The sequence below is a fragment of the Diorhabda sublineata genome, chromosome 4, assembly GCF_026230105.1.
Source record: "Diorhabda sublineata isolate icDioSubl1.1 chromosome 4, icDioSubl1.1, whole genome shotgun sequence".
Lineage (NCBI taxonomy): Eukaryota > Metazoa > Arthropoda > Insecta > Coleoptera > Chrysomelidae > Diorhabda > Diorhabda sublineata.
In genome coordinates, this window is record NC_079477.1 from 25526760 (window position 1) to 25554408 (window position 27649).

General features: G+C 31.2%; 2 protein-coding genes and 1 long non-coding RNA gene across 9 annotated transcripts in view; 2 read left to right on the forward strand and 1 right to left on the reverse strand.

Annotated features, from left to right (window-relative positions):
* Positions 1-116: 116 nt before the first annotated feature.
* LOC130442632 (thyroid receptor-interacting protein 6) lies at positions 117-10996 on the forward strand. 6 transcript variants are annotated; one of them, XM_056776922.1, is made up of 13 exons: positions 127-158; positions 397-634; positions 2120-2280; positions 2373-2646; positions 2705-2817; positions 2876-2993; positions 3052-3251; positions 7356-7400; positions 7613-7888; positions 7959-8102; positions 8163-8341; positions 8399-8519; positions 8579-10996. In XM_056776922.1, exons 3-13 carry the CDS (start codon positions 2143-2145, stop codon positions 8708-8710), a joined length of 1740 nt encoding a protein of 579 aa, XP_056632900.1. In that variant the 5' UTR covers positions 127-158; positions 397-634; positions 2120-2142; the 3' UTR covers positions 8711-10996. The 6 variants fall into 6 exon arrangements, with proteins under 6 accessions (XP_056632905.1, XP_056632900.1, XP_056632899.1 ...); XM_056776921.1 differs by lacking the exon at positions 127-158 and adding an exon at positions 162-277; XM_056776924.1 differs by lacking the exon at positions 127-158 and adding an exon at positions 162-277 and having other exon boundaries at positions 2132-2280.
* Positions 9056-22208, reverse strand: LOC130442634 (uncharacterized). Of its 2 annotated transcripts, XR_008909789.1 has the most exons (4): positions 22110-22208; positions 11670-11783; positions 11220-11422; positions 9056-9179 (listed from the first exon to the last, which is right to left on the reverse strand). It is a non-coding gene; the product is annotated as an uncharacterized LOC130442634 (long non-coding RNA). The 2 variants fall into 2 exon arrangements; XR_008909788.1 differs by lacking the exon at positions 22110-22208 and having other exon boundaries at positions 11670-12047.
* Positions 12255-27649, forward strand: part of LOC130442633 (sialin) — a 45517-nt gene continuing 30122 nt past the window's right edge. The window contains exons 1-2 of the mRNA XM_056776928.1: positions 12255-12394; positions 12815-13014. Coding sequence (XP_056632906.1) covers positions 12936-13014 — 79 coding nt within the window. The 5' untranslated portion in view covers positions 12255-12394; positions 12815-12935. The remainder of the gene's footprint in view (positions 12395-12814; positions 13015-27649) is intronic.

The following is a 27649-nucleotide window of genomic DNA, read 5'->3' on the forward strand; positions in this document are numbered from 1 at the left end:
ATGATGACATACTTTCAAATACATTTATTTAACTTCAACATTACGTAAATATTATTTGGGTATTATACAATTTTTGAAATTATGAATAAATAAAAACATTATCAGCGTCCTCTGTTGACATTCAACGTGACTAATTCTTAATTGATAGCATTGAACAGGTCAGTTTTTTGAATATTTATATTAATTTAGAACATGTACAAAAATAAAATTAATTTTTGAAGGCATTCTAATATTTTTTGTAAAATTTCTAAAAATTATGTCATAAGAATATTCCCATGTAAGCATATAAACAAAGAATTTCTTGAAACTGTAATGACTCAGTCTAGTTACAAAATAAATTAGATAAAATGATAAATCTGACACGGTGATAAGTGCATACCTATATTTCCATTTTAGGAAAGCATATAAAGTCATCAAGATTAAAATACAGTAGACCATATACATTTTCTTTTACTTCTAAGTCGTAAGATGGACCATTAGTTGAGTGGTCCAATTTAATATTGGTCATAAGAGGTATATTTACCACTTCTACTTTCGGGATTTTGAAGAAAGCATTAATCCCAGTAGTGTACTTTTGTTTGGGTGGAGTACATGTAGTTTAAGTTAAGTTAAATATAATTTTATTCAAGAACTGGTAAGTTTACTGTAATTAAAGACTATCGACACAATTTTTCATTTTTATTTACTCAAGTCCTTGATACATCATTATTATTTTTTTATTGCAATTTGTAGAGTACAATAGTTTAAAAAACGTACAATATGGTTCGAGAAACTATGTTTAATCTAAAATATATACTATAAAAGATATTTGTTTAAAATGTCCATCTTTAAACAAAGTATATAAAAACTTCTTTATCAAGATTAAAACATAACCTAATTTTTTTACATATATACCATATAATAAAGGTAATAAATTGCGAGAAAGTAACTCACATTATATGCTAGTATTTCTATTTTTAATTTGATGAAAAAATTACAGTATAAAGATCTATTTTATCTCTTTTGGGGGGATTTATACTTAACTAAAATCAATCCATGAATGCTTTATTGAAACAGGTTATGAGGGATTTGCGACATGTCCTCGCATGTATACAAACGACAGATATACAGGCAGATTGTTTAAAAAACGTCAAGGGTACAAGGTTACAATCATATGTATATTAGATTAGATGAGCTGGGGCGTAATGTCCTGAATGTACATCGCTAACACTTAGACCTATTGATCTATTGTGTACACCGGACTGTTAACGACTTAGGCAGGAACGACTTTGCAAAGTGGACTCACTGTCTGAGGACTATGCGGCTTACCTCTTCTGGCTTTAAAAATCTTGCGTGAAAATACTTTAGTATTTGTTTGCCTCACAAAGGAGGAGAGCGGCTATTTCCTTTGTTTCTTTACAAAAAGTGCTGTCGGGAGTTTTTCTGATGTTTTTGGCTCGTTTTTGTTCAATGACAGGAATTTTTTGGTTGGTGGAATAGGAAATCTTTTTGATTGTTTCAGACCTGGGGTCTTATTCCTTGTTTCTGGTTTCTTCTCGTTTTCCCACTTCATTATGATCATGACTTGATGATTTTTTAGGAAACTTATGAAAGGTTGTGGCTAGGTTACTTTGTTGTTAACTCTTATCGACTTCAGAGATTCGATGCAGTTTCATACTAGCTTTGATTCAATCCCATTGGAATAGCGAGCTTGTTCCTAAACCATATATTCCTACCCCTCCCCTATTTTTTTCTATTTTCGAGCCATAGGTGTAAAATATTAGTGAGCCTTGTGTATCCATTGCTGTCGGCTTGTTATTATAATTTTATAATAAAAGGTCACCCAGAGATATTTAATATGTGACTTAAGGGCTAGTATGACCCCATTAATTCTATAATAAATCCATGAATGCTTTACTGAAACAAGTTTTGGAGGATTTAAGACCTCTCCTCGTATGTGACATATGAATAACATTTACTTAACAAATAGATTTTGAAAACAAAAAGGTTAATAACATACACAGGCAGATTGTTTGAAAAACATCAAGGGTACAAGGTTAAAATCATATATATATAAATAAAACAAATATTTTATGACTTTATTTACAATAATAAATTGTTGCTAAGGAACTGTTTTTAGTATTAATTACAGTGTTTATCGAAATGGACGATTTAGATAGACAGTTAGCCAAATTGGCACTTATGAACAAAGTTGATCTTCGAGTAACCCCTGTAGGGGGTAGTCCCGGAAAGAAAACGGGACCCGCGGTCCCTCCGAAACCCAAAAAAACACAACCACAGGTAATTATTAATATACAGATCTCAATTTTTATATACCAGATTCAATTATTTACCAAATATCTCTTTTATTAAAATATTTATTGGTATTTCAGATTCCCCAATCTTATCCTTTGAAAAAACCAGTAGAACCAAGTTATTCGTCTCGATTACAACCTGGAACTCAACTTTATTCAAACATACAACCTAAAAGTCCACAAACTCATTATTCCAACGCGCCAACGTTGCCTTTAAATAGCAGATACGGGGAGCAGAGATCAGATAACAACTATGCTAATGTACCAAAATATATGGATCAGAATATGCAGTATGTTAATCTGCCAAGGAGTGCTTCAGCTATGAGTGGTACTTCATCAATATCAAGACAAGGTAATTATTATTTTTTTTTCAATTTAATCTGGTTTTATACTGTAAACTCTTCTTTTAGGAAATTATGGTTCGACGATACAACAACCAAATGATTATGGTTCCCAATCTAGAACTAGTGTTGGACCGAAAGGTTATACAAAAAGTGAAAATGTAACTTATAGTAACATTCAGGTAAATTTTTATCGATCTAGAAAAGCTGAAAAATATTTTTTTTTGATTAAATTTTCAGATGCCGCCTTCTAGAAATCAGGATGGTTTAATTTATAGCAATCTTGTACATCCACCCAGAGATGGTGCTAATGTTTACAGTAATTTACCTCCTAGTAACAGCGCTTACTGTAGTGGTGGTAATATATATTTTTTTAAATAATTTGTTTCTATTTATATTATTGATGATATTTTTAGATGATTTGCCTCCACCTCCACCACCGTTGGATATAACTGCAGGTTTATCAGATTATGCACCTTGTTCTGTAAATACTAACTTACCACCACCTCCGAAAGATTTGCTACCACCTCCTTCACCAGTTAGTTCAAGTTATAGTGAGCTTAGAAGAGCCACTCAGCCAGGACAAGATTTTCATAATTACAGTATAGAATCTCAGGTAATTATCTAATTAAAATTGCAGATAATTAAATATAAATGCTTTTTTCAAAAACTTGACTTTTTTGGTAAACTATTTTTTGGTTAACTGAAAGTATTTGAAAATTATATTATCCTGTTTTAGTAAAATTTTGTTTATTATATTTATTTCAGTATATCATTTAAATATTGATTATTTAGTAACTGAAATCTGGAAACTTTTAATTATATTGATAACAAGTATTTTGTTTTCTTAGTCTATTGGTTTAGTTTTATAAATTCCACTTTATGAATTTTCCAAAATGAAAATATATACAAGACTTTACATTAGGGTGATTTATATCTGGAAAAAAATCTTTTTTCGGTATTCAGTACATGTAAAAAAATGAGTTTGATGGACTTTGGGGGGAATTTAATGCTCTTCGAAATTAAGGTATTTGTTTGTATATATTGGTGTTTCATATACACCGTCACCCAAACTGTCTATCGTGCCTCCTTTCTTTCTGCGATACTGGAGAACCGAGTGTTTACCGTTAGAAAGTTTACAATGGGGATGGTTGTACCTACCAAAGATCTTTATCTTTTATTTCATTCACTCCCAGATATTCTGTAGTGTTTCACACTTTGAGAGAATGTAGATAAAGGTTTTTATTCTGCTCTATAGAATCTGTTCACTGCATTATCTGCTAAGTCTAATATCTTCAGAGTCGACCTTGCCCCAATAGGACTTCTTTTAGTATTTGTATGTTGTTTTTACTTACTTTCAGTTTATAATTTCTTAGGAGTGTCTCAACCCATGTAGACTGTCGCAGTAAGTGGTTTTACCCATATATACCATCTTTTCCAAAGTTTTTTCTATTGTTCTGTAGCTTATACCACAGAAGGGTTCAGGTCCTATGAAGGGTTTATCTGCTCATGCTTCAACAAGTCTGTCAGCAATAAATTAAGATAACTAGTCATGGAAATTCTTTCCATTTGGGAGTTTTAGGTGGAGATATTTATTTCTATAGATTCTGAGATATAATAAGATTATTAATAATGATATAAGTAAATAAAGTGGTAAAGAAACTGATAAAGCAAGAACTTCAATAAATATTTTTTAGTTGCTTATAGCTCCTGGTAAGTTACCCATTAGTGGCTAGTAAACCAAAAAATTAGTATATCGAAATTTGAATTAAAAATAATCAAGTTTTGTTAAGAGGCATATATTTATATCTAAAAGTAATCATGAAACATTTGCTTTTTGGAAATTAAGGTAATTCAAAGAATTTATTATCTAACATTTACAAATGCTGTCAGTAGTTCTATATCATTATTTTATAATAATTTTTTTCTAAATTTCATGGTTTTTTCTTGGGTTATTCATTGTTCTATATCTTTTTCTTATTTCCATCTGTTGATGTATTTGTCACCCCGAATAGGTCCTTTAACTTTTCAGGTTTTGTGAATGATTTTTCTATAAATTGAACTTATTTTTCTTAATATCAATTCCTTATAATAAGTTTTCCAGAATTAAACAAAATACGAATAAAATAGAAAATAAAGTTTTTAATCTTAAGATTAATATTTTTTATTTAATCATAAAGTACATAAGATAGAATTAACGAAACCATTCAAGTGCAAAAATGGTTCATCAATTAGTTTTTTTCCACTTGTTGATATTCCACAATGCTTTCTATGAATTTTCTTCACTTTGTATGGTCATTATGCTTCAGTGATATTCCGGCTCTCATTTACTGCACCGATATTAACATTTGAGCTACTATCAATGTGTGCAACTGCTCCAGTGTCTCTAAAAATTTTAAATTCATCTTTTCATACTTAAAAAGATTAAAAAACTACTCCCATGTATATATCCTTAAAAAGTCTTTGCAGTGTAAATAAACGTTGAGACTATTTATTTTTAGCTTATTTTCATAAAGCTTTTGAGGCGCTTCTTTCTGTTTTAGATTTGTTTCTATGTCTAAAATATTGAGACTCAAATAAGAGTACTTATGAATTTTGGGGTTGAGATAAGGTTGTAATTAAATACCAACAAAAAATAGACCTTGTGAACAATAATAGACCCGTTTACTTTTTGTGATTCAGACTTGAGTGGATATAACCTCAATTCAGGTTATCAGTTAATAAATCAGGTTTTTCTATAATCATAAGAAAATTCATTAAGACAAATGTAAAGATATAAAAACAGCACATACCTGATAAAAAATGTTTTATTTTGGTTTCTGTTTATAATTTTCAATTTTTCTCTTCTTCGTTCATTTAACTTCTTTTAATTTTGGTTATTGATAATTGCAGGTAGGTGATAGAAATTAATTTTGTCTCTGACAATATTCCTACCATATTTTAAAATAACAAAAGACCATTGTCACAAATTAATTCCAATAATACCAAAATAATTTCACAAAAAGCTTCATACAACCTCCTAATCAAAAACAGCTAATTTATTGTTAAAATGGTCTAAAGTTGATGATGTTAAAACACCATTGCCGTAGTGAAACATTTTTATTTTAAAATGGAGGTTATTATTGACGAATGAATAATAACTCATTTTACACGAGTAGAATACTATATTTTATCACGACTACTAAATATTTTTGCTGAAGTTTTTTGTTGGAAAGTTTTGCCACATTATTAGAAACACTAATATTTTCATTTCATTATTCAACAGCTCCTCTAATTTCTAGTGGTGTTAAGGAAATTACATTTTCATTTTTTTTATCCTTTTTAGTTGGTTTTTTAACATAATTTGACATAAAATATTAAAATACCGAGAAATCCACATATACGTTCATATTGACAGGTTGGAATCACATTTATATTGTTTCAAAAGGTGCTTCAATTTGAAAATTTTACATGATAAAATTATAAGAAACATTTTTTTTTTGTAACAAAACAATATAATGCCGTGCGTGATTAATGGACATTCTTAAGGTCGAAAAAGCAGACTTATAATGAGTAATTATACAACAGTCGTGGATAAAATCCTCCTTTGTCATTTCCTCAATTCGAAACCTTATTATATGTAATACTTTGGACAGTTCCTATATGTGGAAGGTGTACCGACTAAGTGAAATAAATAGTGTATCGTTCTCTCTCTCTTCGGGCGCTTCAGTTAGTTCTGCGCATCTTTTGCGCGCATGAAGCATGCGCAGTATAGATAGTGTCCCGGACGAGAAAGAAAATGAATATTGTCCATATAGGAGTATTACATATATGGAAACCTTACGTCATGGCGATCTAATTAGAATATAATAGAGAGAGATAGATATGTTGAAGAATCCGAACTCTACAGTTATTTTTGTAGCGGCTCTCTGCGGGTTTTCGTTATGAATGGTTGGCAGTCTTGTTAATGACATTTTAAAGTGCTGTCATGTTGACTTTTATTTCTACTTCACGTATTCCAGTGCGCTTGTGTTTTGAATTTATTTTGTAAAGTAATTAAAACTTCATAAAACCATAAATTGTGTCGGTCTGATTTTAATTAAGTTAGAGAATGAAAATCACATCACGATAGTGGTAAATTCATGTTTTTTCTTTCTCTACTAGCAGTTCGGTTTCGTTTTAACAAGCTCAAATACCTCTTTCCAACAAATAGTGTATCGTTCTCTCTCTCCTCCGAGCGCTTCAGTTAGTTCTGCGCATCTTTTGCGCGCATGAAGCGTGCGCAGTATAGATAAAGTATCTCGAAAGAAATAGAAAATGAATATTGTCGGCACCGTAACGGAGGAACGTTTCTTTCCCATACCAACTGCCCATTGGAGTATTATTACATATATGAACTCTTGAATATTTCTTATAACAATTCTCAGCTGTCATTTTCTTTTTGAGGGTTAAATATTAACTGTAAAATGGCGGCGAATTCAAGTTTTGTTTCAATTTCATTTTTTTTTGTATTAAACTTTTGAGATCATTGTTTTTTAACAAACCATTCGAACTAGGTACGTCTTGATGTTGATAATAAACATTTTATTAAGTAGGAATATTAATACAATGTAGCTAAATACAGTAAATTCTTTGAATTTCCTTAGTTTACAGTCGTAAGATTAATAATTTTCTGCTCTAAATAACATAATTTTAGTGCTTAGTGCCTTTTCTAAATTATGCTTTTTATTTTGCTAATTAGTATGGTGACAGCGATTCTTTGTATGGATTTGGGGACATATCTCAGGTAAATATTTCGAATAGGTGTGCGTGTTTTTTGCTTAAAATTCTAATTAAGATAGATGGACATATTTTTTGCTTGAATACAACCTGTATAAACTACTGATTATACGTCTGTCTATTTATAACCGTTGTATATAAAATTTCGTATTATAAGCATGTAAATTAACATACAATATGAAATTAACACATTTTTATACATTGATTTTTTTTTCTTAGGCTTCATCTACTTATGAATCAATTTATGAACCGATTAATCCACGTCCTCCAAGTCAAATGTCGTCTCGATCAAATTACTCTTTATATGCTCCATACGTTAGTGGTAATAGTAGTACTGCGACTGGTCCCAGTCAATCGGTTAGTCGTTTAGGACATAACAAAGAACAAGAAGTTGACAGTTTAACTGATCTCTTGGTGCAAGGAATGAGAGGCGGTGAGGAAAGCGACCTGGATCAAGAGGACGTCTTTGGATTGTGCGTCAAATGTGGAGAAAAAGTATGAGAATTTCATAATAATTAGTTATATTCTATTATTTTCATCCTTGTTTTTTGTTTTATTTTTGAAGATTGTTGGAGAGAATAGCGGATGTACTGCAATGGATAAACTGTACCATACAAAATGTTTCACGTGCCATCATTGCGCTATCAACTTGCAAGGAAAACCGTTCTACGCACTTAATGGTAAACCGTATTGCGAGGAAGATTATTTGGTGAGTAATGTTCAAATAAAAACTCTGTTTCATATATAATTTTATATTTTTTTTTCGTAGAATACTTTGGAAAAATGCTGCGTTTGTCAAAATCCTATATTGGATAGAATTTTAAGAGCGACGGGTAAACCATACCATCCAAAATGTTTCTGTTGTGTTGTTTGCGGAAAGAGCCTTGATGGTATACCTTTTACAGTCGACGCTTCCAATAGAGTCCATTGCATCGAAGATTTTCATAAGTGAGTAAAAATTAATATACAAATCACATTTACTTATTTCTTCAAATTACTTCTCAGGATTTTCGCTCCGAAATGTTGGGTTTGTAAACAACCAATCATGCCTGAACCAGGCGAAGAAGAAACGGTACGAGTAGTAGCACTAGATCACAGTTTCCATGTACAGTGCTATAAATGCGAAGTGAGTATACCAAATATTTTTTCCCGCTGACTAATTGGATGTTGAATTTTTTTTTGTAGGATTGTGGCTTAGTTTTATCATCTGAAGCAGAAGGTAGAGGTTGTTATCCATTAGACGGTCACATTTTATGTAAAAGTTGTAACGCAAAACGTGTCCAAGCTTTAACGAATCACATGACGACCGAGCTCTAAACTGGAACCTAAAAGCACAAACTATTAGTATTCATTCAATTGTTTGTTTTATCTCTATATATATATATTCTTAAGCATGACTAAGAACAATTTATTAGTTGCTTTTGTTCACTGTATCAACATTTTTTAAAGTATTATTACAAATTTATATATTTATTCAATTTGTGATATTTGCTGATACAATATTTTGAAAATTACTAATTTCAGTTTTCCAAAATTATCTCTCCTAAAGACAAACACAACTGCAATAGAATTGCTTAGTCACTTTCTTTTAAAATATGAGTTTTTAGGGATAAATTCTGTTCCACAAATTTTCCATACATGTAGTTACCCTTCAATTTCTGAATTACATTTTGGGATCTGCATCGGTTTCTCCATAAGCTTTAGAAAACAATTTATATCGATACAAGTTTTCGTCCTATTTGCCACATATAAAAAAAAGGTTAGTCTTTTGCCAAGCAGGGTTGAACTGTAAAAAATGAAAAGTTAGAGAATTTTGAGTTCTCTTACATACTACACATTCATATACTTCTAATGTATCATGCGCCAAATAAAATTTACAAAATAAAATGAAATAGTTTGAATTTAAACAGAAATCAAAGTTGAAATAATTTGTTTTCTAATTTATTAAGAAAAATAAAATTTATTTCAGTTTTTTTATTAGAATCCACTGAAATTTTGATTTATTTAATACTCTTATCAACAACAAATAATACAGATAATTATTCTTTAAAAAATATGATAACTTTCTTTTCCTGTTGAAGTTTTGTGGTTAGGTCTCTCCTAAATATGAAAGGACCTTAACACAAGTTGAATTAAGCTTTTTCTATTGGCAGTTATATAAAATTAATTATAAAAAAAATATCAGTGTTAATACATTTTTATAGATTGTTTTTACTTTTTAAATTCTTAAAATGTTGTAAAAAAATGTTGATGAGGCAAACATGAATGTGATTTTGAAAAAAAGTATTTATATATATATACATATATTTAGCATATTTTATATATTTTTCGACATTCCTTTTAAAATAAGTTATTCCTATATCGCCATATTTAGATATATACATTGTATTCCTTTTTAGAAGACTTTTATATAAGTTACTATAGCTTTTTTTACGAGATAAATCTTCAGTACTTCTCACTTTTGAACTATTTCTAAGGGTCAAAATTATATTTTTGTACCCACAATCACCTTATAATTGAACAAACTTATGAACCGTATAAAATTGATTTACTAGTGGAATAAATAAAAATATTTATTTCAACCAATAGATCTAATCATATTACAATAATTACATTTTATTAATAAATTTTTTATCATTTCTTTTATGATATTCCATGTTATTTTTATTAATAATAAACTTCCTAGTGCCAATCAAAGCTTTTGATAAACTAAAATCGATTTCAAGCGAATAATCTGGTTATTCGCTTCCTCCTAGTGAATTTTTATAATAACTTTGCTTTCGATATCCTTTTTCTACACAAGGATTTTTTTATTTAAGTATATTTTTATTGCTAATACTTCCATTTATATATGTTTCATTTCTTGCATGAAGATTTAGATTTTTTAGAGGTTCTATCACGTCACTACTGCAATTAGTATATAGCTTTCCTTTTGAAAATGATCTGATTTTTTCCAAATTGAGATGATAACATCAGCTCAACTGTTCTCTCTTTGATATGGTAGGTCAAATGAAATGACAAACTGAGACATTTGTTTAAAATATATTTTATTTTAACCCAAAATTCACTCGTCAATAAAAAAGTAAAAAAAAAAAAATTCGCAAATCTAAACCACAATGTTAATAACCAGGTTTACTAGGCACTAATAAAAAAATAAGTAAGTATACCCTCAAACTATTTAATTATTATTTACCAAATAACTGAACTGATTTATTTCTGTAAAATAAAAGGTGGTGTTGCAGCAGTAAAAGGGGTAATTCATATGATTTGACTCAAATCAAATGGAACTTCAAATTATCTGAGATTTCATGCAAAAAGAACACAACTGTAGTGTTGCTTTTCCTATGTAGTTACCAATATATATCATTCAATTGTATCACTAAATTACAAATAGTTTTTTATTAAGGTATATATAGAAATAGTTCAAAGTGTGAAAGCTTTGTGATTGTGAAGAAATTTATTATGATTTTAAAAATCTGTAATTTTTTGATTATATTGTTATATTTCTTTTTTTAAATAAGTTATAGTCATATTATGTGAAATGTGATTATTTTTTTCTTTGTGCCAATATAAACTAAGAAATTTAATAAAAATTGCAAAGAACAATGTACTTTTATTTAACTCCCTCTGTTTTGATGGTATTTAACAATCAATATTTAAGCAAATTGCAATTACTATCTAATTGAAGTAAAAAGGATAATACCTACAATAAAGGCAAACTTGAGTCTTAATTTAAATAGTGAGTAATAGCTTCGAAATTTGATAAAAACAGAGTTCACAAAAAAACTAAAAGATACATTATTATAAAGTGTCTAAAGTCTCTTACCATAATACTTCTGTAAGGAAACAGAAAAACTGATTCCCTTTGTATACATTTTGAAACTTCACTTTAGAAAGTAGTTTCACCTTGTATTATTATTCTTTCCTTTTAAGTAAAGTCACCCACTTTTTTGTTTTGTTAGGCGTTCAAAATAAATTCTTAATTGATTTAGTAAGCCAAAAAACAACCTTAAAAATTGGATCCACTAGCTAAAACAGAAAAACTGTTTCCATTTGTATACATTTTGAAAACTAGCTTCACCTTGTATTATCATTTTTTTTAAGTAAAGTCACACACTCTACTTCTTTTTTTCTTTCAGTTGGTTGTTCAAAATAAATTCTTAGTTGGTTTATTACATAAAAAAAACCTTAAAAATTGGATCTACTAGCTAAAATTGTCTATTCGAGATTTTAAAATCCTCACCAATTAACACTCTAACTAATAAATGGTACTCACTTTTTTCTTTTTGGTATCTTTACTAAGTTTCATGGACTTTTTGAATATTCTTCTACGTATAGTCTATGAACTCTTCAATCTTTTTCTGGTGTTTCACTAACCTCACTTATACCCCTAGCGAATACACAGAGAAAAGTTTTCTATAGGTATATTATAATGTTTAACTATATAAAATCCATCATTTTTAAAGTGAATTTATAAAAATCAAAGAATCAAGCGATCTTACAAATTTACAAAAAATTAAATAAAATAAAAAATTACAAAACAATAAAATAAAGTATAATAGAAATGAAAAAAATTGCGCTTGTTCTCTCAATTTCCTCTCTAGTCAATTCATGTGAAGTGAATATATATGAATCAATATTTTTCGAACATAAAAAAAATACTTTAATTTATAAACAATTAGTTAACGTTTTTTTATATAAAAAATAGCATATAAAAAGAAGTTGTAGAGCGACATCTATTATTAAGTGTACAAAGCACTAAGAATAAAATGAAGGAACTTCTAACAGCGTAGGAGACTTGAGCGGAGGTAAAATAATCAATATGAAAAAAAACTTACACTGTAGCATTGTAACTGTGAGTCAAATCGAGCTAAGAAGTACAAGTACAGACAAGGGATTACGTACCCCTATATTTTATTAAAAAAACTATTGTGCCCACTAATCATGGATTTTAAACCCTTACTATATTCTTTAATGTTAAGTGTATTAGTGACGGACAAGGTTAGTGTTAAACATTTAGGTTATAATATCTCGAATGAATTATATTCTATCATAAAAAATCAATTTAATGAATAAGATTTCCATTGTTAATGTTTTTAAACTGGCTGTAGATTTACGTTAACGCAATTTAAGTAATTAATTCATATCATCTCGCCTTGACCTAACACTAAACCATTTTTTCCTCGCATAATTTCCAACTATACCGGTCTGTTAACAATTTTTTCGAGTAGTTGCATTTTGTTGCGATCTGTAGTAATTCAACACGTGCTCTCTGTCGCTAACGTTCCAAGTTCGGTAGCGAAAAATGTAAATTAACATAATTAATTATTTGTTTTTTAACTAACAAGCACCAATAAGTATTAAAATATATATTCACTGTGCCACTGAAAAAATTTGAAACACTTTTTATTTTGTGTTTAGAAGTTGGTGGTCGGGGAGACCTACAAAGTTTTTGGATCGGAGTTTAGGAGGAAATGAGACAATATTGAATTATTTTCGTTTCGTTTTAATTTTTCTTTAGAGTTTTCGGTAGTTTGATAACATGGCCGAAGAAAAAGTTTACATCAGTGACCTGTCTTATCCAATTGAAAAAAAGAAGTGCCTCATCTATAGAATATTCGGTAAGTTTTATGTTTGTAAAAAAATATTGAAACAAATTTTTGTTTTTTTTATCTGATATTATTTGAAGTTCAATAGCAACTATTATTTCAAAACTTTAATAGGTTGTCGTTTTTTTAGTAGACATTATCTAACTATTTAATTTATGTTCCAATTAAATGTTTGATATATATATTTATATAAATATCAAACAATTTAACACGTTGATTTTGTACAATACAATGAAAAGTTGTGCAATGTAATAGTTACACTCTAACAAATACTTTTATAAACAAAAATCAATACTATATTGCTTTAATGTGTATATAATTTAAGTCAAATGAAAATCTAGAAAGAAGTTTAGGATTATATTACTGCTTCAAAAAATTGTAACAAAAAAGGGCTCGAAAAACACGTGGAATTATTTTAAGAATTTTAGATCCACCACTATTTGAAAATATAAAATTAAAAAAGCAAAATTTTTAAAAATTTACCCAATTAAGTGGCATTTTATATACAATACTCAAATTCTTCAAGAAATTCTGCGCATTTTTCATTATACGAATTATAGTCTATCTCTTCAAACAAGATGTAGGGGAGAGTGGGAAACTTGTTATTTAAAATGCTTGTAAGTCCGGTTCTGCTTATGCGATTGTTATAAACTCGATGTTATTTGAAACATCTTTTATGAATCATCACCAAATATATAAATTCTAAGGAATAGCAACGTGAATGCTAGAGGGCGTTATTTCTTATATTTTAGATATTGACATATCTCTTAACAATTTTGAATAAAAAAGTTGAAATTTTAAGCAGATCTTTTAAAAGTAAACTGAATTAACATTAAAATAGCGAAAACCACATGTCGATACCTTTTTTCTGTCCCGAGATATCTTGAGAAATGTGTAAACGACGAGGATTATTTTTACTGACACGGTCCTAAAATAATTCAAGAATTTTTTTGGACAGATGAGGTTACATTTCATGTAATGGTAGATTAAATCGCCATAATATACAGTACTAATTCTAAACGAATCCATGGTGGATAGGGGAGATTCAACATCAGAATCATTGATCTGTATATTTGTGGTGCGGAATTCAAGGCGGACAAATGATTGAGCCATTGGACACAGTTAATGGAGAAAGATATTTCGACATTTTAAGAGACGAATTTCCATTTCTTTTAGAACATGATGGCGCCCGGCACATTATTCCATAATACGTTCGCCTTTTTTTAGTTCAAACATACCCTGATAGGTGATTAGGACGTGGAAGCTTATTTATTTGGCCAGCCAGATTTCCAGACTTTACTTGCTTAGATTTTTATCTGTAGGCTGAATAATTGAAACTCCTGTCCTATCGACTCGTCAGCGAGGTAAAAAGTTTCCCTTCCGTCTCTGAAGACGATAACTTGGTTAGCGAAACGCGTGTTAATTGTCAAGAGAAATAACAATATCTGAAATGTATAAAACAACGCTCTCTAGCATTTACGTCGCTAATTAAATTCTTTAGAATTTATATATTTTGTATTACTGGGCAAAAAATGAAAATAGGCTGGACGATTTTCTTACAGTTCCTACTATCTCCCACGTTTTATTTGAAGAGATAGGTTAAATATTTAATTAAAAATGCACAGAAGTTGTTGAAGAATCCAATTATCGTATATAAAGTGCCATACCAAAGCCACAAAAGCCCTAATGGTGTGCAGAAACTTTGCAGGAAGGAATTGGGGTTGTACCCCTTGTGAGACCAAACATCACATATTGGGCAGTGGTTTGGAGTACTAGAATTAGTCTGAATATCACGAGGAACAACTTCTCAAAGGTACAAAGACTGGCTTGTTTATGTGCAACCGGGACCATGAAATTTTGCCCAACAGCTGCACTAGAAGTGATTCTAAATCTCCCACCTCTCCACACAGTTATGGAAAGCGTGGCACTTAGAATGAGACCTGAATCCTTCTGTAGTATCGGCTACAAAGCAATGGAAAAGAAGTTAGATAGGAGCAAAATCAATTATTGGGACAACTTACAGGGGCTGAGATAGGCAAAGAATCTTCTGGGTAACTATAACCAGAGTAGATCTGCTGAATGCCTCAACAAACACCTGAAGACGCTAGACCTAGCAGATAATGCGTAAATAGGAGCAAAACCAATTATTGGAACAACCTACAGGGGCTGAGATAGGCAAAGACTCTTCTGGGTAACTATAACCAGAGTAGATCTGCTGAATGCCTCAACAAACACCTGAAGACGCTAATCCTAGCAGATAATGCGGCGTGCAGGTTTTGTTGCACAGAGAACGAAACTCTATTTACATTCTCTTGAAGTGTGAAGACTAAGTTCTCTGGCAATTAAAGCCATTCTAGACGTTTTGTAAGGAGTGGGATTAATTTAATCTTTTACTGGAATACGGCCGACGAAATTTTCTTAAAAAAATTATTCTTTATTTTAATGACGATGAAAAAACCGTGTTGGCTTGTATATGTTATTCAGTAAGATTTTCAAATTTTTAACTTTAATATTTCTAGTTTTCGTAATGAAATTGGCCATTAATAAATAATAATGGAATCTATTAAATACTTTTGATGACTAATTACAATGACAAGTTGAATTTTTTGTCACATCTAGTTTCGTCGAGCTATTTTTAAAGATTATGAAACAAAAAATAGTCACTAGGAGCTAAATCTGAAAATATGGTAGCAATTTCTATCCTAATCGGTATTTGCCGTGGAAACATTTGAGAAACAATTTTATCTACTTTACATATTCTCACTTAAATCACTATAAAACGTATCAAAGGCTACGACTGCGAATATAATCTATAAAACGTATCAAAGGCTACGATTGCGAATATAATCTATAAACCAGCTCAACAGGCCTTATAGGCACAAGGCTTGGAATCGCTCTACTGCTTTTCTTCATCTATTTTTGTTCATAGCTGCTTCACGCTAGTTCTCTATTCCCATTCTTTCTAAATCTTCTCTACATGCTTCTAACCATTTTTTCATGGACGCCTTCTTTTCCTTTTCGCATCATCTCTTCTAAATAAGGATGTATTCACCTAATTATTTTCTAGTTTGGCTAAATGCCCCATCCAACGGAATCTTTTTGCTTTATCCACTAAACCCATCTCAGTACTTTGATCTCTGAGTTCGTTCGTTCGTTTTGCTTCTGCACTCCTCCTCTTTTTCGTACACTCAAAATATTCTTTAATAATAGTCCTCTTTGGACTCCAAACGTTTAGTTTTCTGAAACCAGCCTTTTGTCGATTTCCCTCCTTCGTTTGTCACTCTCATGTATTCGAACTCCTGGACTGTATCAAAGCCCTGTTTTGCACTGTGACCACTTAAGTGCAAACATATATTCACTAATTTGTGACCCCAATAAGAAATCAAAGTATCGTCTGATTATTATCAAGCTGCAACACTTTGTTATATTTTTTATGATGCTTCGAGTAAGAGCCATGGAAACGTATTCAACGAAATAAGGGGACAAACAATGAAAGCGGGATGCCTGAACAATATAGTTTGAAACAACAAAAAAATACCTAAATATCGAAAGTAAAATCAAGATAATATATAAAACGATTGTAAGATCTATCATTACATACGCAGCAGAAACAAAACTAGATACAAGTAGGACACTACAGACGTTGAGAACAGTCGGAATTAAAATACTCAGAAGTATACAAAAAAAAAGGCAAAACTCTACAGCAAAGTGGAATACGTGGATAGAAGTACCTGATCTGACCTAGAGATTTTGGAAGTTGCTTGAAAAATATCACTTGACAAAATAGGTACATGGACATGAGAAAGCTGTGCGCAAGATGGGTGCCGCGTTTCCACACAATGGAATAAAAACAGCGTCGTGAAGATGTTTCCATCGAGTGTTTGGTCCATCACTTCACACCAAAAACAGAAAAATAATCAAAACAATGGACTGAAAAGGGGAAACCAGAACCAAATAAGGCAAAGACCGTTTCATCTGCAGGCAAGGTTATGGCGTCGGTTTTTTGGGATGCGCGTGCGATAATTTTCATTGACTATCTTGAAGAAGAAAAAACTATCAATGGCGAGTATTATGCAAACGTACAGCACGTTTGAGCGAAGCAAAAACGGCCACATTTGGCTAAGAAAAAAGTATAGTTTCATCAATACAATGCACCAGTTCACACATCGTAAGATTTAGCCTCCTTGGATTATTTTCTTTCCCCAGACTTGAATAAATGACTTGGTGGTCAAAGATTTTCCAATAATGAAGACGTGATGTCATCAGCAGTTGATGGTTATTTTGAGGAATTTGACGATTCTTATTATGAAACTTATTGAATATCGCTGGGAAAAGTGTATGGAGCTAATAGGAGATTGCGTTGTTGGGCCAGGTAGTTCTGGGATCATCCTAGTATAGGACATAGATGGATGGGTGAGACAAAGACGAAAATTCTGGAATAATCATAAAATTATTGGAAGACAGTAGACTTGTAAGAACGCAAAAATGAACAACCCAGAATCCGAGTTAGAAAGAAGAAGAAGGGATAAAATTAGAACGATTTTACTGGATATTGTTAAATATATAAATGAATAAATAACAATTGAAAGTACGGGGTGCTTCAACCTATTTTCCATTACAGAACACAAACTAAATTTTTGCTCCAAAAAGGTAAAAAAAAATCTGTGCATAAATTTTTTGCAAGGTTTTATTAGAATATTCATGTAACGAATGTGACCTTTTCAAGGTAGCATAATCTCAATTAAATATAATTACAATAAATTCTAGTTATTAAAGATGGAATTATAATCAATTACCATTTTATATGTATTTGTATTAAAATCAAATTGTTAGCATTTGATTTAAACTGAGAAATATCTTCCTATAACATGTTTTAAAACAGGGCTGTCCAATTTCAAGTACCCCAAAGGGACGTTTTACAAAATATATGGTTTAAAGCGTTTTTGTTATTGGGGCCCTCATAAGGAATTTGGAATCCCGGAAAAAATTAAAAAAATACTATCAATACGTTAGATTTGTGGAATCAACGCATCAAAAAATCTGGGGCCTCATGAACCCCTCCCCCCCAAGCCACTAGCTTAATCCGGTCCTGCTATTAACTAATACAGTACAACATCGTAAATACGGAATCGCTGGGAAAGGATTGGTTTCGGATTTTAGATTTTTACGTGTTTTAGATCATGGAATGTGACGCCATCTATCGCGATAACGAGAAATCATATCGCATTACATAATAATGCCTAAAATATAATAAAATCGCGTTTAATACTGCACTAAAACATTTATAAAATAACAATAATAGAAAGATTAAATATTTTATAACCAGCAGTTGAAATAACACTAATAAAAGTAATAGTAAAGAAACAATAAATAAAAAAAAGTATAGTGTCGCCATCTAGTGTCAAATACAGAATCTAAAAATTACGATACGAACGAATCAGTCCGGATTTTTGAAATTACGCGTTTTAGAAGTCCGGATTTACGATGTTCAACTGTATATCAGTATTTATTAAAAACTTTATGCTGCTTCCCAGTATTTAGCCCTGGATATGAAGCTTCGTAAACGGGGGTATCGTTCTAATTACAGCAACTTGAAAAAGTCCAATTTAGTTTCAATTCTTCCTTGGTAAAAATGATCTGATTATAAATCATATAATTTCAGCTAAAAGTCTGTTATACTTATAGTTTTAAGTAAAATTAAGGGATTAGAGACAAATAGGCTTTTCAATTCTTCTGCAATTGCGCCAAAGTGATGTAAGATTGAAATTTCCTCAAAATTTTTCATGTTCTACAGATCGTTTCAACTTATTAGTGATATTGTTCATATATCGAATCAAATAAAATCGTTGGTAGGTGTTTCATTTGTGATAAGTTGTTGTGTATAGGTAAAAAGAGGAATGGAAGCTTTTATCCATACAAATAAGAGTTCACTAGAGTTAAAGGCTGGTAATGGATTGAAAGGGAATCAATTAGACTTAATACGTTCATAGACATGGAGTATAAATGTTTAAAACCGATTCTGTAGCCAAAACAACTGTTCTTACCTCTCATCCAGCAAATATCACGGATTAGGGATGAGAACGAAGTCCGTCTCCTGTCTTACTGACATATTTGTTTTGGTTAGGTTTGTGTATCGATCGTAGCAGTGACTGTTTCTGTATCATTTTGATTTTTCTCTACAACTCTCATGTTAATTTTACTCACATCGTAAATTTATTATTAATTTCTATTGCAATAATTATTTATTCACTTTTTATTAATAACTGATTCAGACAGTTTTTACTCTCATGTAAATAAACACGTGTTGTGAGCTCCCGCTAACAATTGCCATTATCGTACCTGTACATATTGTACTTAACATTTTTTGCAAATAGTTTTAAATCAAAACAAAAACGTGTATGTGTGTGTGTTTAATAAATTTACGTGTTCTATTATTGTGAAAGATAAGTCAAATAATAAGCAAACGAATACAATATCAAGTCACTGTTTTACACCAATAAGTAATTAGAGTTATGCGAGATATCAGAGCACGAAGATCAGGCGAACAAATCCAACAAAACAATACAGATCCGCGTAAATCACAATCGCAAGAGATTAACGAAATCAACAGAGACAATTATAACGAAAAGGAAGGCGCTGGTTTGTAGTCAATAGACCAACAACGCTAACAAGTTCTTCGGGCATTTACATCAGATTTATTTCTTCCACAAGCATTCCAGTATGAGCCCGATGTTGATTATTATTATTGATTATTATTTATTTGAAGCATACTTCAATTGTCTATAACGCTTTCGATTATAAATACATCCCTACCCTAACCTAACCTAACATATCTACTTACGAAGTCTGGCTATTAAATCACGAAACTGGTTACGAAAACGGGTTTTATTATAGAAATTATTCTACATTCGAATGCTCCCCTTCAATATACTCCCATCCTTCGCCACACACATTTCCATACGTTTTTTCCATTGATCGAAGCAGTGCTGGAAGTCTTCTTGGGTGAGTGCCCTTAGGAGCTCTGACGATTCAACACTTTTATCGACTCAAATCGGGTCCCTTTCAATTTAACCTAACCTTTCAAGGAAATCTGAGCAGATCCATTACGTAAAAGCTTTTGGTCAGGAGTCAGATTTTTTGGCACCAACTTCGCATAGACTTTTGTCTTGTGTAATTCCTCGTGTAAAATTTTTCTGTTTCTTTATTGGCGTTGACAGCCTGGGCAATAATCCGGATGCTCATTCGACGATCTGCACGCACAATTTGGTTGATATTGAGCACTGTTTCTGGATTTGAAACAGTCACAGGGCGACCTGGGTGCTAGTCATCTTCAGTGCTCTCTCAGCCTTCACAAAAGCGCTTTCACCACTCAAAAACACGCGCACGAGATAAGGAATTGTCTCCATTGGCCTCTTGCAACAATTTATAGCACTCGGAGTTTTTTTCACGTGGTTTGGGACTTAATTTACTACTCGTTTTTCACCCCACCCGTCTAGGGCGCCCTCTAGGCGCGTACTCTAGTTATTTAATAGCCAGACCTCGTATAGTGAGTTATTTTTATTGTACTAAAAAATATTTCCTAGATATAATTTATATGGCAAAACACGTTTGCCGAATCGGTTGGTATGATAAATAATTATTAATGTTTACCATGAGATGAATGCTATACTGGGTAACATTTTTGAAACCCCATTTTTGGGGCGTAAAATTATGAAGATTAAAAAATTCTTGGAACGGAACTTAATTCACGAAAAAGAGAATTTTTAGAAATGGTTCACATACATAAGAACGAAAAAGCTATAAATGATAAAAAAGACTATTTTGTAAATTCTAATACAACTACAACGTATGTTGCTTTTCGAGAATTAACCGGTTAAAACTAGAATTTTCCAATGTTTTTTTGATAAAACACTAATAGTCGTTTATTCGCGTTGGGGAGCTGGAGGTGACAGGACGACGACTGATTTAGATAAGCATTCTTGTTTTAAAGAGCGATTTAACGAAAAGATCTGCTTATTATCGCGTAATGAAACACATTCATGTTCTGAGCTCTGCACAATTTAGTGAGTTTTTAGAGTCTGCAAATCGGCACTACAGTATCGACGATTAAAAAGATTTGATATTTGGGTAGTTGGTAGTATTGAAAGGATTATTTTTCCAGTAGCTGATGGCGAAACAAATAAAAGGTATTTTATAAAAAAAGAGAAGATCTTTGATATTCTGCACGAAATCCACTTGGCAATAGGACACGGAGGAATACATCATAACAAGACATATGAAAATATAACCCAGGAAGTTACAATGGTTTATTTAAAACTTTGCATTACATGCCAGAAACATTCATTTGTTTTTATATTCGTTTTAAAATCAATTTTTGTTATATTATACTACACGTGAAAAGTAAAAAAGATTGCGATTTAACCTTTAATTTGTATCATCTAAGTAGTTTACTAATTTCTCCTTAACTAAATCAAGGATTACCTAGATAGTGCAAGAAATAACTGGATCATTCGCGTATTTCCCACAGAGTTTGGATAATACATGAAATGTCTGGTTAAAACTAGCATTATCCAATTATGGGCTTCTTTTATCCGTAACATATACATCAAAATACCAATTTTATCTGTCATCCTGTAGTATGCAGGAATTGTGTTAACAAAATAAAAATCGATTAAAAAAATAACCTAAATAAATTGTGTGGAATATGTCATAATTCTTACTGTTTTGTTATTATTTAAATTCGACAATTAATAACCAGAATGTACTTAATGACTAAGAGTAAATAGAAACTCGACAAAATAAACAATCAGTTGAAAAGCAGAGAAATTTTATGAATTAGACTGTATTAGAAGTGATTAAATTGAAAACATTGTTTGTGATTACAAATAATTCACATACATCTGTTGTTTATTAGTTGAAATTTCAATTAACACTATGAAAATTCTTGAAAATATAATAATATTTTTGTTTTTAAATCAATTTCGGTAAGAAAATAATCTACTATAACTTAAAATACGTCCATAAACAGTATTGTGTTAACTACCAGTGATTATTTTGTTTTATTCACAAATAAGCATTAAATTTAGTTGTATTAAAATAGTACTTACCAACGAAATAACGCAATTTCATTTATTTTTGGACAAGACAAAAGTTCACTAAAATTTATAACCTATAAAGCAATTACTTTCACTTTCAATTATGATTGCAGATATACACAGGTGTTGTATCTTTCTCTCTTACTCTAAAGTAAAATGGAGGAAACAAAAGGTTCGAAATAAAACGTTTGTCGATACTTATTTCGTAGATGTTAAATTTTTAAAATGACATATTTTTGTAGTAACAAACGTTTAGGCCTATTCAAATGTAAATGAATAATTTCTGACATTTATATTCTTCTTCTGCCAAAACAAAACTAAAAAATTTAGTTGGTTAATTGATGTATAATAGATATTATTTATAAATTACTTTATTTGCAGTATTAACAGACGGTCTTGGTCTCTATACAAATGACAAAGTAGTAACATCTCCAAATAAATAATCAACAACAAATAAAATTAAACGAATGTTGCGTCTATATAAATATAACAAGTAAAATAAAAGTATAAAAACTATTTATTAAATTTGAGGTGTCACGGGTAGACTGTAGTTCTTTTTACGTGTAACTTAAAGAAACGAAGAGGATAATAGAACAGGATCGGACTCGAAATATTTGAATATAAGACAATATTGAAATTATGACTTTACAAACCAATTTTGATGAAAATTTCTTTGAACTTAAGGATTAACTGACGTTCAAATATATACAGAGACGGATTTAGGTTTGCTTGCTAATAAATATATATATTTTTTTAATAATACTTAACTTGTTTGAAAATTTCTTATCAATCAGGGTATATTGGGACTTTTTATGGAGTGAGTAGATGGAATAATGCTGCTACAAAAAAATTCTAATACGAAAGCTTGTTTCTGAGTTATAGGACTATAAAGTAAAATCAGAACGTATATTTTCTAAATTATACATTCGAACATTATGAATTTTTAATGGATGCTTACGTATATCATTGTAGTGTGTTTAACAGAATAAATAATTGTACACTACTATCTGAAGGACAGGGGCGGCTCATGCCCAATGGTTACAATTCGTAACTTTTACAGGGACAACCTGTACAGTATAAAGATAGCGAAACGAATTTTTCAATCGATTTTTTAACAGAAATGTGTTGTTTAACTCTATAAAATGTATGGTTTAGGAGATTGTAGATTTTTAGATCGTTGTACGTGTCAAGGAAACCGTTCGCCATAAAGAGACGTTCTGAAAAAAATTTTTGCTAAGGAATCTGAGTTGATAATGAAAACTGAAACATTCATTGCCTAACGTCTCTTCCAAATCATCGGGATACTTATTGACTAGTTTTTTACTCGTTTGTATCTATTTCAGATAAGTAATCCAAAAATTTGAAATTTTCGTAAGTTTTTAATATTCACTTTTAGGCCTGGCTAATTGTATAGTCAGTGTGTCTAGAATAGGGCAATGAAAATTTGTGCCCGACTTTTCTTGAGACATCTGGCTGAATTTTTTCGTTTTTTGTACGACGATTATCATTGGCCATTTCTTCATACGTCTGTCTGCCTTGTCTTGAAGAAATAAAGCCAGAGAACTATCTATAGATCTGTAAAACGGATGATAAATCACCTTGTCTTACTTACAGGATTAAAACAATCTCAAGTTACATTCCAAACAATTACTAGGATTGCTATTTCTAAATTTTCGTTGCAATCATCATTTTCCTAATTTGTAGCATGCATCATGTCGTGCAGACCAACAAGTTTGGGAAAGTCTTAATTTTTAAGTTTTTACGCTGCACAAAGACTTCCCAACGATGTTTAGCTATAGTGAAGAAATTGTATAGTCTTGTAAAATAGAAAAGAAGACGACTGCGACATGATCGTGCCAAATTTAAAGAAATGGCGGCCCAAGACACATAATGTGCTAAAGGATTAATTGTTTTAATTCGTACCTGAATATATCGATCACGACAGTTCATCAAAACCTCGAAATTTAAACAAAGTATCCATATTTTCGGCTTCATGGTCGATATTTGGCAAGAATTCTATAAATCTTTCAACAATTTCACCGTTATCACACACATATCTTATAGTAAGCTATTCTACATGTGCTATAACAGGCGTAGAATTTAGAAGTACACCAAAATATTTAGCACATTACTAGAAATGTGTTCCCATTATGAGGATCTCCTATTCGTTCTGAATTTACTCAAAAAGGCAGGCTTCTACTTTTTTTCGTCTGTAAAATTATGCCGCTTTAGGCCTGGTTTTCTTCTGAGGATGAATTTATTCAAAGTTATTACAAAAGGGAATCGAAAACAGGTTACTGTTCATGTTCAAATTGATGTCCATCTCAACGGAGAGGTCTGGTGAAGCATGTCAAGCTGTCTCCAAAGAATTTCCAGTTTTTCAATTGCAATTCGGAGGTCGGGACGGGTGCAAAAACATGGTACTTCAGAAGGCCCAATATGAAGAAATCACAGAGTGTCAAATTTTCGAGCACTGACCCCGCGGATGGATACCTGACGATTTTTTGAGAGCGTTGCCTGACTTATATTGACCTCTAAATAACTTGTTATTTTTCTCATTATATACTTTTTAATTTAATTTAATATACATTAGCAATCCGTAAGTGTGTAATGCATACTATCAAACCTCAGGATGGATTGTTTTCTATAGTCCACTGTGTATATTAAATAAGTTTTAAATACAGAAACTTTCCCATTAAGTTATATTTTCTGTTAATTTGTATAGAGATAAGAAACCGTCGTCATTGTAGCGATTAGCACTTCCTTATATGAAATTTCGTTGTGGTTATCGGGTTTCTCTATCATAAATTATGAAAATTTGAATATCAAATTTCAGTATCAGAAATTTTTCGTAGTTAGCACTATATTCGACTGTCTACATTGTATACCACCATAATTTTGTTTACAATATAATTCAAAACAGGATTTTCGTTTTTTTAAGATATAGAATAAATAAATATTAATCTAAGGACACTGAAATGGTACAGGGTGATACACGGTTTCTAATCGATTAATTTTTGGCTAATTTTGAATTCACTGCTTGTTTATTTTCATAAAATCAAAGATAATTTCCTGCTTTTTAATTTATTCATTTAAAATGTATATAAGATGATGAGCATCATTTCGAATGCAGTCTCAAAGTTTTTTATCAAAATTTTCCAACACAAGGATCTCTGTAGACATTTGATCCTGCCCTAGTGCTAATGGGGGGACATATTGTGCTTGCCCCTTGTGTATTTTGGCGTGAATTTCATTTTCTGTTCTTGATATTAAGTTTCAAACTTAGCTCGCCGATCTCAAGTTGAAAATCAACTGAAGACAATTTTTTGTCACTGTAGTTTTTTGTCTGCCTTCGATATAACCTCAGACTTAGTACAAAAATCTCATAACCCCATTTTTTTTATTATACCTTGACATATTACTTGTTGCTTTAGTGGAGCAAATCTATTAGTCCAAAAAAGGAATGAATCGGTGTATCAAGCTCAAGTAAATAAAGGCAATAAAGTGTCTTTTCCTGTAAATCGTTTAGAACCAGATATTTTATTTTCCATTGTAATTGCCGTTTTTTTCGCTTTTGATTAGTAGAAGCTTCATTTGGTTGGCTATCTTGCTGTACAGGATCCGCAGATGAGGGACCAGCAATATCCCGCAGAATCTTCTTCACAATCAGATGTAAGTTCTAAAGCTTCTAATAATAGTTGAAAGACTGGATCAATAACGATGTTATCATTGTCCTCTAATCCATTTTCGCTATTCCTCAGTAAATTTGACCCCTCTCTGATATAATATGACATAATTTTACATCACCATTCACATACTTTAGTTGAAATTAATATTTTCATCGTGTCTTAATGTAAGAGAAATGTTTCGAACTGATAAAGTTATATTTTTCACATAAAAAAGCAAAAATATGCTTTGGTAATAATATATGAACAAAATCATTCACTTACCTATAGGGTTCAACGAAAGAAATACACTTTTATTATATTTTTATAAAATTCAAACTTTCCACGAGTTCCACCTTTTCATTTTTATCAAAACACGAAATTTGAACTCGCTAAAATCAAACACCATGCAGTGGTTCATTGATTTGAATGAACTAAAGTGTTTTTAATGTATGTATTAGCGGAATTACCGAGATTTGTCACAAGAGTCTACATAAGGTAAAGTCCTGGTCTGACGTGAACACTGAAGAAACTAATTTCATCCTACAAAGGAGTTTTACGACCTCTAAAAGTTAAGTTGGAATATATGGAACCGTTGGTTGCTATTGATACTGAAAACCACTACACCGACACTTACAATTACACTATTTGACGCGCGTTTCGATAACTAAATTATCGTCTTCATAGACTGAAAGTAAATTGTTTACTTTCAGTCCCTGAAGACAAAAAATTGGTTTAATTGAGAGTGGTGGTGTAAATAGTGTGTTCAGTACGACCTTTAAAAGTCAACAGAGAAATTAATATGATCATTAAATTCTTGGTCACTTGGTCTACATATTGACGGTGCACTTCAACATGTAGAGACGTTGCCGAAAAAAATTATCCTCTGCTTGTTTTGCCAATAGCTCGATTTTTCCTTTCTGGGGGTTTTGTAGAGCTATCCGTTATATTCATGGTTTGAGTAGTAGAACGCATTGCGAATTCTATTTTCAAAAATACAAAATTTTAACTCTCCCTGCTTTTTTTATTTTAGGATCCGTTTGTTTGGTTTCACAATTCAACTGATAGACCCATTCATAGTTACCAAACTAGACAAAAAAAAGTTGGATATTTATTTAACAATACCCTCATCTGATGTGGTAAAAAATCCCATCATCTTCAATGCCAAGAAATCATTCAATCAGTTATCTTCAGAATTAAAAGTAGCAAATACATTTCATAAGTTCTGGAGATTGAAAAAGCAGTTATGCTTGAAAGACCTTATTACGAGGATATATTGAAAAATTCTTAGCCTACTATAGAACGAAACAAAATTTCAATTTCAAAATATTTTATTACTCAACATATTCTTCTCTTAATTGGATACATTTATTACAGCGAACCTGAAACGTCTTTAAAACTTTAGAGAAAAATGTTTTTTCTTGCTCTGCGAACCAGACTTCCTCAACTTTTATTACCTCCTCGTTGGAAGAAAATTTAAACTTCAAACCCTAAATCACCAATTTTTTGTATGGCAACATGATATTTGTGTGCAGGGACGTTGTCCTGCAAAAACAAAACAACTTTGGATAGCTTTCCGCGTCTTTTCTCTACAATTTTTTCCCGTAGAGTGGTCAGTATTGTCGAATAGTAATCTCCAGTTATGATTACTCCATGGCAATCCCAAAATACTGAAGTAAGAACTTATCCAGCAGATTTTTGGACACAAAACTTCTTAGGTCTTGGAGAACCAGAGTGTCGCCATTCCATCGATTGTTGCTTTGTTTCTGGATCATAGAAATGTACCCATCCATAGTGAAAATTCGGTTTAAGAACTCTACATCGTTTTTAAATCGAACACAGATCGAACGCTTGCACGCTTTTGGTCAACATTCAAACATTTGGGGA